Source organism: Sprattus sprattus, assembly GCF_963457725.1.
Source record: "Sprattus sprattus genome assembly, chromosome: 2".
NCBI lineage: Eukaryota > Metazoa > Chordata > Actinopteri > Clupeiformes > Clupeidae > Sprattus > Sprattus sprattus.
In genome coordinates this window covers 22,237,153-22,251,731 of record NC_137921.1, presented here as the reverse complement: position 1 = coordinate 22,251,731, position 14,579 = coordinate 22,237,153, and the positions used below count along the sequence as shown (strand labels likewise).

Here is a 14,579-nt window from a genome sequence, read left to right as displayed (position 1 = left end):
CATGGAAGCTTGCCCCATAGGATTACATTGTATGGCCATTTTGCAGTTGCTGGTTATAGTATTCTCACTCAATACTCGACTGATTTTGATTAGTTTTTGTCCCTAGTAAAAATTTGGAACCAAAAAGATGGGAAAATAGGGCCAAAGTTAAAAAACATCAGATTTCTCATTTAATGGTGTGTAGTTCCATATTTCCTATTAAAACATGTTTAGTGGTGTGTAAAACCCATTTTTACTTATTTGTATTACTCTAACATTTTATATCTGTATGTTTATTAAGTCCCCATAATATGGTGGATAAGCTATATTAATGCAGAGGCGATCTTTGAGCAACCCAATGCAGTAGTGGATGCAGCTTGAGTATTTCAGAAGCCAAGTGAATGACAGGCCTGTTGGTAGTTTGGAGCTTTTCCAAATCACTTCACGTGGATATACAACAAAAACAAATACAGAAGACATGGTCTGGTGCCAGAGCATGGCTCTTCAATGACTGTGGCAGAGGTTTTTTTGTTTTGCTAAACACAATAAAGTAGCTTGGTGAATATATTATTTGCAAAGCCTTTACAAGCCTCTGACAGTAAAGCCCAAATTTCCTCATAACATTGTTCAATGTTCACATAGTCTCAATATATTTTTCATTCCAAGAGACAATATATGATATAATCTGTTTTTAGGGGGTATGATAAGAAAATGTGTCTTTTCATCTGGTAATGTCATCTTATCACACCAGTGTTTTAGTACATTTTAGGATTTTTACCATTTTGTAAATTGAAATACAATAATCTCAATTTTTTTAGTACTAATAATGATATTGTTTTAAAGGCATTGTAATGGTAATACCAACATAAGAACATTTCCTGTTCAAAGACAAATAATAAAGGATGATTTTCCAAGGTGCATTAACTGTTTTCATGCCACTGCCTATGTGATGCTTCAGGGTCAGGGTTTGGCTGGGAAGCAGGGGGGGGCATGAACAGAGGGGTTTTAGGGGGAGGGGGGGGGATCATGTGTGCTCCTGATTTATGACGGCCACTTCAAAGCCAGAGCTCCGGCGTGAGAACCAGGCGGACTAAAGCAGATAACCGGCGGATTTACGGGCGAGCACTGTTCCCATGATTGTCGATGGGCAAGCGGCCGCCGTTTGGAGTAATCCCCATTCACTTGGAAATGCTGATACTTTTTTACTCTTAAGGAATTTAATGGTGTGACAGTGATTTACTAATGTAAATCTTTCTAACAGACCCCCGGGGATAAAGAAAGTGGATTAGGCTCGTGGGGGTGGCAGAAAGACTGGGCCCATCTTGGGTGTGTGATGTGTGACCAGTGTTGTTTTGGCTTTCATGTCGAACGCCTACCTTGCAGAGCTTGGGGTTAGCTTGAGACAAAAAAAGTGAAAAAAAGAATGAAAAAAAATGCCTGCACACGTCTTCCCTCTATCCCTGCCCACAGGGTGCTTCTGTTATTTAAATGATGGTAGCGTTGTATCAGATATGAACTGAAGGATTTTACCTGTTTTTTGCCCTTTTCACATAAATCTTGCCAAAGTCTAAACAACAACAACAATGACATCAATAACATGGGCAAACAAATATCCCTGCCAAAGAACAACTAGAGAACTATAAATTTAGAGACAGAGAAAAAGGCAGAGATGGTTTCTATGCTGTTAAGACAACACAACCAAACTCCTCTGAAAAGTAACTGACTTAAGCTTCAATTTCAAAGACAAGCTTGGCGTCTGCGAGCAGACTTTTCTTTGTCTTTGGTCTTCATTTTTACATTCCAGAATGACAGATACAATTGCATTTGTTTGTGTGGCCCACTAGCAGTTCCCTCTTTCTTTGCATAATTTAAACAACACACAGGAACCAGCAAATGATTTCCTTCAGCAGACAATATGTCGGTTTCTGGGGCCACCATCCCCTCGCCCTCTTGGCATTCCAGGACCAGCTTAATTGCTCAGATGTGGTGAAAGCAAAAAGAAGGAATGATGCGCTCCAAACTGCCCAAAGTTTCAAAAAAACATCATATTTAATCAGTGACATCTGGAGTGGTTTTTGTTTGCATAGAAAACTGTTACATTTAACAGAAACAGGGTACTATATATATATATATTTTCAAAAATGCAAAATAAAAAAAACAAGTACAGTAGTATCGTTGAACAGGATAAAAGGTTGGAGAAAAAAAAACTAAAACAAAAGAGTGCTTACTTTTCTTTGTGGGTCCGTAAGTTTTGTTATAACTTCAGTGTTTTGATGGAAAAGCTCCTGTCCCATCCGAAACAGCAGTTATTGAAGTGCATACTGATATAAACGTTTGTCTCTAATTTCAATATAAATTCTACTTTATCTTTCCCAAACATATACATATTTACAGACTTTCCTTTTGTTAGTTAAATGATTTAGTTTACAAAAACACACTGAATTGATTTGTACTGTAGCCAGCTGATTATCATAAAAAATACTTTGGTTTGTCGTTAAGATATTTGTTGTCTTCCCTTAAAACACAACACAGATTGTGCAACATGTGTGTGTTCAATGCAAGACAACAGAGTGCTAAGTATTAACAACGTAATGCCCACTACTAAAGTTAAAAGTCTATCTGGCCAAGCTTAATAAAAAAAAAAAAAAATTCTTTTCATGTTGTGAATACTGACTGGTGCCATGCTGCCTCTTAACTCACAAGAACATGACCCAGGGGAAAACGATTTAGGTGGGGAGAAATGTCTATCAAACACTGGAACAAATGGTGACCAACCGGTTCTGTCAGAAATGTCAGTAACTGAGAGGCAATTGGTAGTAATATAACTCTTTTGCTATGGTTAAAATATGTCCTCTGTAGTGTAAAACATTTAAAGAAAAAAAAAACATCTGGGGATTTTCTCACTCCTCAGGGGTCAACTTGCTCATGTTTTTGATGTCGCCGTCACAAGATAAAAACCAAACAAACTTGTAGACCAGAAAAACAAACAAACAAACACACAAACAAGTTCATAGGCATTTGATTAAAAAAAACTCAGGCCGTTGAGCAACACAGTTTTCCCCCCATCCTTTATCTACAAAGTGTGGAAGACTTCCATCCACACCAAGCACTCGGGGCGGGTTTTTTGCGACAAACTTAAAAGGCTCCCACTTCAGTCCCCCAAGGCCGATACGGTTTACTGCCACTGCTACCGCTGCTGCTGCCGGTCTGCTGGGACGTGGATGTGCTGCTGGAAATGGAGGACCTGTGGGCCTGTGTGGCGTGGCTGCTGGACGTGCCGGCAGTCAGGCCGGGTGTGAAGATAGGGAAGCCCCCAGGGAAGGAGAGGGGGAAGGTCTGGGCGGCGGCGGCCGCAGCAGCGGCGTGCACAGTGGCCGAAAGCGACAGCAGAGAGGTGGAGATCTGCGGGGGCATGCAGGGCGCTGCGCTGCCCGTAGAGGGCGCCCTGAGAGTGGCGTCGGAGTGTGAGGAAGTGGCGGAGGAGGAGGAAGAAGAGGAGGAAGACGAGGATGAGGAGAATGTGGCGGTGAGCAGCGCTGAGCCCCGCTGGGGGACCTCTGAGAGCCTGCCGGAGGGCGCCTCGGACGGGGACAGGGGGAGTCCGTTGTGGAGGAAGGCGGCGGGGAGAGGGTGAAGGGCGGCTGCAGCGGCTGCTGCGGCCCAGTGGTGCGGGTGCAGAGCTTGGGGGTGGTGGTGGTGGTGGTGGGCCATGGAGCTGGTCATGGCGGCCGCCTCCCTCTGGGACGCGCAGCTGCTCAGGTGGGACACCAGGCGCACACGTAGAGGGTCCCCCGACTCCAGGCCCTCCACGGAGCTCAGGTAGCGGGCCACCTCAGTCAGACACTCTCTGAACCCGATGCTCATGAAGTCCATAGCCAGGGCATGAGCGTCAAAATACCCTGCTGAAACAGGAGAAAAGGGAATTCAATTTTCACATTATCCACATCTCACAGAGAGGAGATGGAGAGACAGATGGAAAGGTAAAGACAAGACAACAGGTAGGAAGGGAAGAGGGATGGGTTAAGAGTATGACAGAAAAAGAGGTATGGTGAGAGCAAGGAAGTCAGAGAAAGTTATAGTGAGGGAGAAACAGGGAAAGAGAGGGGGAAACAGAGTTGGAGAGAAGCTGAATGCCATGTACCTATAAATACAGCTTGTCTTTAACCAGCTTTAATGAGGCTAACAGCTGTTTGCGATAGCGCAGTGATTAAACGCTCGGACACGCGGGCCTCTGGCTGTCAGGAGCGCACTGAGACCCCCGGGGGCGGGGGAGCCAGAAGCAAGCGTAACGGCCTGTTTTTTTGTGTTCGGGGATGTTTGCATGTTTGTTTTGTCTCTCCAGTGCACCGGTTTTTACACTCTCTGGAAACCCCAAACAAGCCCCCCCTCACTCACACACACACACCACCACCGCCCTCCGCCCCCTCAACAGGGCGGCCAGTGAATGCGGCCCGCTCCCCTCCCACGGGTTTATGAAAGCAAACACAATCCCAGGGTCAAGTGCTTCTTTTGTCCCGACAGCGCTTTCCCACGAGTTCAATCCTGCCATTAGCATTGATTTCCACTGCTTTAATCTTGTCAAAGGTAGGGGGCTGCTCGCTCGGGTTTCGCTGTGGAGTACAGCTGAGTTAGAAACCAATTAACTCCTTACCTTTGCCGCCGGTAGCTTGGAGCATCTTTAGGTGATCCACTGTCATCTGCAATATTTCCGCTTTTTCCAATTTGGCGGAGCCCTGAAGGCATAGACAAGAGGAAGAACAAGAGGGTGCAGACACATTTAGTTTTTAAAAAAAAAGAATTTCACTGTTTATAATGTCAACTTAACTCATGCAGGTGCTATGGTGGAGCTTGCAAGTTGTAACTTAAAAATACACATTCGTCTCAAGTGCTAGAAATAAATATTTGTTTTAACAAAAGTTACACTAAACAAAGGAAGCAACAAGTAACCAAAGCCTTGTTGTAACTCACCTGTTTTTCAAATGCTGTTGGGACCAGACGGCGCAAGTCAGACAAACTGTTATTTATTCGGTCTCTTCGTCTCTTCTCGATGATCTAAAATAAACACACAATAGACAAACATTTTATACGAATTAACCCAATAAACTCAGCTAATAAATACGTATGGTGAGAATTGTACAAAGCAAATATGTACCCCTCTTCTTTTCTTCCGGGCCATAACTTGGGTAGTTGTTGTGGGTGAACTGCATCTTATGAATGAACCGCTACTTTGCCTGGGGGGCAAACATGTTTGATATCAATTTACTGTTTACACACTGACACACTTTCTCCGGCACGTCAGCTGGGAATATTGCATATGTAATACGCCCGTAAATTAAAGAGATTCAAAGACTAAAAGATATAGTCCTACGCAAGTTAAAAAAAATGAATATTTAAATCGCAACACAAACAGAAAGATGAATAATTAAATAACTGATTGAATTGCTCTGAGATTTTTTTTCATCAATTTCAGATTCACCACATTTTTAGTCTACACAAATGAGATCTCAAGCTGAACTTTTTTTCTCTTTTTTTTTTAGGAAAAGGTCTCCTCTTTAAATTCCACGCATAGAGATAAAAAGCGTAGATGAGAATTATAGATGACAAGGTTGCTTTTATACGCCCATACCCAGAATAATTGTTTTCGCTGCCAACATCAATGGTTTCATCCATGTCGCTGTCAGAAGTAGTATCCTCACAAGGCCTCTTCATCGTGATAATGGGGTTTTCCTCAACGTGTCCTCGGCGGTGCTTGTGCGCACAGGTAGCCCTTGCTTAGTGACTACAAATCCCTCTGAACTTCTTTCCCACGAACCGTTGGAGCCTCAATCGCAGGAGCGGGAGCGTTACCGCCCACGGCCGGCTTGGGAAACACCCACAGCAGAAAAAACACGCCCCGAGCCTCGCAGTCTGTGTGTGCGCCACCGTGCCTTTCCAGAACCGGCGCTCTTGAAGTTCCCCTGATGATTGACTCTTCCCAGTTTTAGCGCTCGAGTAAAACATGTCCGTGGGCTCTGAAGAAGCGTGAGAAACCAGTTACGAGACAGTCGACCATGTAAAAGGCGGCAATATTGCATAAACCGCGTAAAACACACAATAGAATGAGTTTGTTTGCAAAAGTGTAGCCTTAGAGAGTTATAAAGTCATCAGGAGTGTTATTATCACGGATAAGAATAATGAAAAGAAATTCTCTATCACTCTTAAACTAAAGCGCGACAGATGGATATATTCAGTGCTCTAGCTTGTACAATTAAATGATTAAACATTTCTTACATTTTAATCGTTACTTTTTATTCTTAGAAGTCCGAATGGTATTTGTATCTAAAGGACGTAAATAACGCTGCCAGAAAATAGTGCCGTTATTCACGCTTGGTGTCAAGTCTGGCCGGTTATCAAAGGGTGGCCTCGCACCTGGACTTTGGCTGAGGTGATCTCCTATGGCACACCAGAAAGACCCAATTGACACCGTACAGCCAGTGCTAAAGGACAGTTGCCAAGAGGGGCTGGGAGCAGCGGCTGAGAAAGAAGCTAGGAGCACAGCTTCTTGGACGGTTGAAGGTCTTCATTAAGGAGAATTATTGAGCCTTCAGATTGGGCTTTAAAGAAATCCTAAGAAACACTGAAGAGGTTTTCTTAAAAAAACCCTTTGTGGAACAGGATTTCTTTTTTGAGGCATGGAATCAATACCAGGCTTTTACCAAATTAATCTCAACAAAATGCATCATGTTGAAAGCTCGTCAATTGTCTTGTTTTTGAGATACAGATTTCTTAAGTATGTGTCTCATCTCCGTCTCAGAAAACTGAGTGGTGTGATATTAGACAAATTAAGTGTAAACCACAATAACAAACAAAGCAACAAGGCAAATAAGCACACACCATACACAAGTTTTTTTTCTCTCTCTCTCTCTCTCTCTCTCTCACACACACACACACACACACACACACACACACACACACACACACACACACACACACACACACACACACACACACACACACACAAACTGGTCCCCTTGCCAGTTGGAGGCCCCAGCTGTAGTCAGTTTCCTGGGTTAAACAGTGAAGACCGCGCATTGTTTAGCCACACACAAAACCTCCCCTGTCATGTGCCTTGGGCCCGGTGGAGAGAGGCGCAGTCTCCCAGGCTGCCTGCCAGTGTGATGACTCGTTCCCACAGCCCCTGCGCGCCGCACTGAAACCCAATCATCGTGTGAGAAGGCGGGCAGGAACACAGGCAAGGCGAGGGGCAGAGAGGGACTGTGGAGGGGTGGGGTGTGGGGGTGCGCTAGGGCGGAGGGGTCCGGTGTGACAGGGAGGTTAGCAGCGGCCAAGTGTCGCTTCCACTCCGCCACCGTCCTGGCTGACACCAGCGCACGCACGCACACACACACACACGCACACACACGCACACACACACAGGACAGGAGCGATGCCGGTGCTGCAGCAATGGCTGGTGTTACTGTTCACTTGTAATCCTATCTCCCCCTCCGCTTCACACACTCAGACACCAACACACACACACACACACACACACACACACACACCACCTCTATCAGTGTTTGCTCTGTGCCCAGTGGAGCTGAAAACCTTTGCAGGACAATACTGGACTGCACAGAGAGGACCAGAGGCCACATTTTGACCTTTCCGATTTTTTTTTTTTTTTTTTTAAAGATGCTTCTTGTGTAAGGCAAAGAAGAATGTGTATGTGGTTCTCCAGCCATTTGGTTTCTGTCAGAGAGTTGCACAATGCTATTGCTGTATTTCAATGGCAGCAGGCTATAAAACAAAACTGCTTTCAATCAAGTCATTAGCTTCTAACAATAAAAGACTGAATGTGTTTAATTAAATGTCTATATATCATTTTGCTCATTAATTTCCTTTACTTGTTTCATATTGAGCCATTACACTATGTTTTCAGTTGACATTTGCAGTATAATAACAGTTTATTAAATATAGTTACACATAACAGAAATTGTCAGTAAGGTTCAGTTAAGTACATGTTCATTCATTGAATTCTCTTTCTTTCTCTCTTTCTTGATTTCTTTCTTTCTTTTTTTCTTATCTTCCTTCAACATTTTCCTCTGCTTGTCATCACCACATACTCCACAGTAGCTGTTTGCAGACAGGCCGTGTGTAAATGTTATCATATCTCCTGCTGCTACTGCCGGCTGTGTGTGGTGCATGTGTTTGTGTGTGTGTGTATGTGTGGTTGTGTGTGTGTGTGTGTGTGTGTGTGTGTGTGTGTGTGTGTGTGTGTGTGTGTGTGTGTGTGTGTGTGTGTGTGTGTGTGTGTGTGTGTGTGTGTGTGTGTGTGTGTGTGGGCACGCACGCTCTTTTTGATTCATTTATCCTGCGCTACTTGGCTGGAAACAACCTGTGCCCCATCCACCCCTTGACTGCACATATCTAAACTGGGACTGTCAACACCCTCTCATAGGCTACTGCTGCATTTCGCCTTTCCCAGGTGTGACCCAGGGGAAGGGCTCTAATTAAAACCCTCTGTCCATCCAGCCTCCCCAACCTGGACTTTCCCCTCTCTCACCACACTGACGGATATACCCCCCCCCCCCCCCCCCCCCCTCAGCTTCTTCAAAGGGCCATGTCGGCTTCTGCTAAAGCTAGCCAAACCCTCAACATTTACGTAACATACTGGCACAGGCTATTTATACACAAGTGATTGGCGGTGGGGGAGATAAAAAATAGTGTTTGTGGTAAAAATCGCTTAACTTGTACCTCTAATGTGTACACCTTTGTACACTTTTGTCAGGACTGATTTAGTTGTAATGCAGATGATTTTGGACAAGACAGCTTCATGGGTAAATATTTCCAGCTTAATAAAACTATTAACTAAGGGTCACCTGAACAGTTTATATGGGCTCATTTTACTTGTAATTTGAGTTTCCTTGGTCTACACATGACCCAAAATGTTTTGAGCTGTCACTGTAAGTTACAAGCTGCAGCAGGTTTGCTGACATCCCGTATTAGGAGGTGTTTTAGGTAAATTGTTCAGGGATGGGGTGGGATAAAATGTCCCTGCTGCTTGTGGGCCTTATCAGTGTATTTTTCTGTGTTCCATCCTTGGCGGAGGGAGACGGAGTGCTTCTGATAAAGACGCAGGGTGTGACTCCACAACAGAGGATGGAGCGCGGCTGCCATAGAGATTCTGGCTCGGCCACTGTCACCTCTGGGAATTCTCTCGGCATGAGGTAAAGTTACTCCCGCTTTAGAGACGCTTGAGAGCACAGCTGTGTCTGTGAATGTGTGTGTGTGTGTGTGTGTGTGTGTGTGTATGTGTGTGTGTGTGCGTATGTGTGTGTGTGTGTGAATGTGTGTGTGTGTGTCTGTGTGTTTATCTGTGCGTGAGTTTGTGTACATATGTGTGTAAGACTGTGTGTCTGTGTGTGTGTGTACATGTGATGTGAGTGTGTGTGTGAACATGTGTGCGTGAGGATGTTTATGCTTCTGTGTGAGGGTGTTTATGCTTCTGTGCATGGTTTCTGTGTGCCTTTGACCCTGTGCGTGTCTGCCCTAGAACTCACTGTATACACGTATCACCCTGTATCCATGGCTATATGTATGTGCATTACCGTCCATGTACAGTATGTCTGTGTGTGTATATCGGTATCTGTATGAGCCTTCCAGTGTGAATGTGTAAGTGTCTGTGTGTGTGTATTTTTGTGTGTGTCCCTTTTTCTGGGTGTATTCATGTGTTTGTGTACATTTGTGTGTATGGATATGTGTGTGTGTCTGTATTCATATGTGTCCCTTTGTGTGTGTATGTGTGTGTGTTTGTCTGAGTGTGTGTGTATGAGTGTGTGTGTCTGTGTCCCTGTGTGTGTGTGTGAGTGTGTGTGTGTGTGTGTGTGTGTGTGTGTGTGTGTGTGTGTGCACATGCTCAAGACAAGTGTGCCTTCGTTTTCCCAGGCAGGAGGAGGGATTCCTTTCATCCCAGGCATACTTGCTCCCTACCACGGTCACTGTGCCCCTGTGTGTGCCACTTGCGGCGCTGGCCCTGCCCCAGCCCCTGCCCCAGCCCCTACCCCTACCCCGGTGTGCCCGTGCTATCAGCCGTTCCCAAGGCTGGCCGGCCTGGGAACGGCTGGGTGGACCCATTCCAAAGTCAGCATTACATGCATTTATTGTTCTTACCCTCCCCGCATCCCTCACACACACAATGAAAACAACAGCAGCGGTGGCCGCAATCTCAAGACCTCCCTCCTCCCTCAACACGAGCCAGCCCCCTCAGTCACTTGTGAGCCCCTGCCTTTTCTTCTTTTCTTTCCTCCTTCGCCTTTTTTTTTCTTCTTCTTTCTTCAGACTCCTAAAACAACGTTAACTGCTTCATGGCAACAGGCTATAGATAATATTGTAGGCGCTGACGCCTCTGCTGGTGCTGTTGTTTTGATTCTGACGCCTGTCCAAGTTCCTTTTATGCCCTAAATAAAGAAAGAATCCATTTCTCGGATGTGTGATCAACAAAGCTGTATGAGGTATAATGGCACTGCAGTGCCCTCCATTCCACTCCATTATATTACATGACAATGTTGTAGTAACTGCGTACAGATTTAGGTGTTTAATTGAAACCACAAATGATTTATTTGAAACCACTTTGCCCTTCCTTATCAATGTGTACATTGCATAGTTGTGCTGCGTTGAGGGTGCTAAGTGAGCTAAGAAGTGTTCTGTCAGTATGAGAATGACCAGTGAGAGCAGTGGTGGCAGTGTTGTTGGACTTTTATTGTACTTTCTGGAAGGCATTGATGTCGAAGTTGGCAAGAAATTGCCAGAAATGTTTAAATAAAGAAAATGAAAACAACCACATTACTCACACCTTATTAAGTAACACAGATGAGCAGTCCTGCAAGGTTGTGCTCTCTCTCTTCCTCTCCCCTCCACTTTCCCTTTCTCTTTTTTCCCTTTCTCTTTCTCTCCCTCCGACAACACAGACAGACGTGTGTATCCCATGCAGTTGAATCCCGAACTGATATTAGCTCGAGGTGTTAAACTAGACACAAGAGACAGGCAGATAGCTTCCTTGTTTTTTATTATGATTTTACCAACATCTGAGAATATTTGGTTTATAGAAGGCCAAACGTGGGACAACAATCCAATGCAAAAGCAAATAATCCCCCTTCTCTCCTCTTGCATTGTCTGATGGGGCTGAGACAAACAGTCCACTGTTTATCTTTCCTGGGAATGGAAGAGTAGGAGAGAGAAAAGGAGAGAGAGGGAGGGAGAGAGAAGGAAAGAGAAAAAGAGAGAGAAGCCATGAGAGGAAGAAAAAGCGAGGGATGAAGTAAGAGAGAGATAGAGAGAGTTAGAAACAGAGGGATTGGGAAAGAGTGAGGATTGATTTATTCAGAGAGAAGCATAGATTAAGAGAGTAAGAGAGAGAGGGAGAGAGAGAGAGAGAGCAGGGGGTAGTGGGGTAGGAAGGCTTCACAGTAGCCCCGGGCTGGGAGGCGAACTGTGTGTCTCTTGACTCCTGAGTCATATTATGGGCCCTTTATTGGTGTCTGAGGTCACTGGGAGACAAGCTAGTGCATCCTATATCAGGAAGCAGCGCTCTGGGTCGGGGCGAGCGGCCGTGAGTCGGATATCCTGGGAAGCGAGAACACGGCAGACGGGCTCCAGGCGTCGCACAGGCGTCACACACACTCATGCACACACACACACACACACACACACAGACACGTTCATTCAAAGGCACAGGCACAAACACATACACATACTCTATTACTCTCTCTCGCTCTCTCACACACACACACTTAAGAGAATGGGCCAGAATAATAGGCCCCTTCCTGCCATTCTCAGCTCCAGCGCAGTATTTCTGTCACAGGCCTCTCAAACTGCCCCTGCGTCCGGAGGCCCTCTGCCAGCCTCACTCGCTCCTACAACGCTCCAAACCATTGAGGGCTAAGTGTGTGTGTGTGTGTGTGTGTGTGTGTGTGTGTGTGTGTGTGTGAGAGAGAGAGAGCAAGAAAGAGATGGTGTGTGTATGCACCCGTGCCTGTGTGTGTGTGCCTGTGTGTCTGTGAGTGTGTGCATGCACATTTTGGAATTTTACAGCATGTGCACATTTGTGTGTGAGTGTGTCTTCAACGGACCATTGTGCACAGAATCCATTTTGCATTGAAAGATCTGAAAGGGTTTATGGTTGTCAGAGGACCTGCTTTAATAAATATGTTGGCATGATCGTTTTGTTTGGGGCAATAAACTCTGAGTGCAAGACGTGTGATGTGCATAGTGGACAATAGCAGAGCACAACAGACAGGTGTTTTGCTTTTGTCTGTTGTGTAAGCTTGTCTCGACATCCTAACCTGTGACCTAATCTTCCCGTCAGGATACGCTAGTAAGAGTGAGCCAAGGGCTCCCCCCCATACAACTGTGCACAAATACATTCAATCATTCTCTCTCTCTCTCTCTCGCTCTCTCTCTCTGTCTGTCTCTCTCTCTCACACAGACACAGACACACACACACACCCACACCCACACACACACACACACAAACACACACACACACACACACACACACACACACACACACACACAAACACACACACACACACACACACACACACACACACACACACACACACACACACACACACACACAGAGTAAGCTAATCATACATAGCCCTTCAATATTGTACATAGTCCTTCTGATCATCACATACAGAACTAGTCGCCTTGGCTCCTAAACTAAATAAGTAATTTATGAAAAGGCAAAAACAATGACTGATTTTCTTCTGCTTGACTTCACTGAAAATCCCTCTCTGAGCCCGGTAGTTGGGCTGTATGCTCAGTGTGTATACTGTCAGCCAGGCTGGCTGCAGACTCCCAAGCAGAGATAACACAGCAGCTAGGCCTTATACAAACACACAATCACTTCACACACATACGCACACACACAAACACACAGTCACACACAATCACACACACACACACAAAACCCCAGACAAGACACCTCAAACACACACACACACACACACTCAGACAGAGTTGGCTCCAGCAGCCAACGTGGTAAAGCAATTAGCTGAGGGGAGGGAGGAAGTCATCAGCTACACATAAAGTGACCTGACCACTGTGAAATTGGCTGCCCTGGTCACCAGGATGCAGCTAAAAAAAAGTAAGAAAGAAAGAATGAAAGAGAGAAAAAATCTGGAAAAGCCATAACACCATCACACACGTGGCACCGGCCAGTAAATCCATTAAGAAAGCCATTTGCCCATTCTCTTGCATCCTAAGATGCTGAGGGGGAGCGTGCACACACAAACAGAACTGTGGGAAGGTCAGAGACCAGGCGACTGGTTGGTATTGGTCAGCCACGGCTCATTCTGCACACTAACAATGTGGCAAACTCAAGGGCCTTGTGGGTAAACCAAGAGCAGGTCTTGCGTTTCATGGGAAAAATCAGTGTGTCAGTGTTTTTGATGAATAACATGATAGTTAGATTGTGCCAGAATAACTCACTCAGTGACCCTGAGCGCCAATAGCATATCAAAAACACAGCGCAAGTTTTGCACACAGCTCGGCAGATAGCAGTAAAACAAACACACTCCGAATTGGAGGACAGGAGCACTTGTTATGTTTTGCTTTTCTCCCTCCCACTCTCTCTCAAGCTTTCTCACATCAGTTGAATACAACCTTCCTTGAATCCTGTCTAACATTACACTAGAAATGTATGAACAGCCTTCACTTATGTGTGTGAGAGAGAGAGACATTCTTTTGGCAATTGTTCTGTCTTTGGCCTCCAGACAGAGAGGCTGGCTGGCTTGGTCCTTCTCCTCAGATGGCGGTGTTCTCCTTAGGCTGGGTGCGGTGAAGCCCCTTGCCCTCTCTCTAACCCTCTCTGTCCGTGAGGAGCCACAAGGCTGTCCAGGACTGAGGCTCCAGGAAGATTCACCCCCAGTGAGACGCCAGCCGATAGAGACACAACATAGATAGAAACGACCACTGCCTCTTCAAAAAACAAATGCTTAATGTTGTGATTATGGGCCGTGCCCCGGGTTACCCTATCACTGAGTCGCTGCCACCACCTCCGACAGACGCCTGTGAAAGTGTTGTGGGGATATTCTCACTGTCCAGAGGTGCGGGTGTTTCTACAACTTCATTTCTTGTACTGCTTTTATATCAGCACTGTTTTACACTGGAGGCATTGGCACAATTATGTTTGACAGGGAAATCTAGAATGTAGTTACAAATCTCTGTTTGAGATCAGTTTTAGATATGAACCTTGCTTCAGCTTTTCCATGAAAAGAACAGTCATCCTGAAAGGTCCCTACATGGAAACACAAGTTAGAATTCAAGCATGAATCGTCCCATGAATCATTAATACGATTTTACTATATAGAAACACGTCAACAAATTCCCTTCAGAATGTCTAGTTTTGTCCAGAAGGACAGCAGTCTCTTTTCCTTCCTTCACCCCAGCCGTGGGATGCCTTGCGTTCGTCCCCAGTCCGTTCTATTTTGAGGTGCCTCCTTGTTTTTTTTGCCTCCTTGCTGCTGCTGAGAATCAGCGGGGGCCCCTCTGTCTTATCGCGGCTCAGGGGAGCTGCTGCTCATGCTTGACCCTCCTGCCTCGGCGTTCTTGTGCAGCCC

The 14,579-nt window shown here is 45.5% G+C and overlaps 1 protein-coding gene across 1 annotated transcript; it reads right to left on the bottom strand.

The window, feature by feature from the left end:
• Positions 1 to 3,114: 3,114 nt before the first annotated feature.
• On the bottom strand, positions 3,115 to 5,688 carry hey2 (hes-related family bHLH transcription factor with YRPW motif 2; the record flags this gene model as incomplete). The annotated part of the gene is made up of 5 exons (XM_080833419.1): positions 3,115 to 3,881; positions 4,631 to 4,712; positions 4,948 to 5,031; positions 5,132 to 5,210; positions 5,606 to 5,688. The coding sequence occupies 5 exons, from the start codon at positions 5,686 to 5,688 to the stop codon at positions 3,115 to 3,117; spliced, it is 1,095 nt and encodes a 364-aa protein (XP_080689545.1).
• Between the last annotated feature and the right edge of the window lie 8,891 nt (positions 5,689 to 14,579).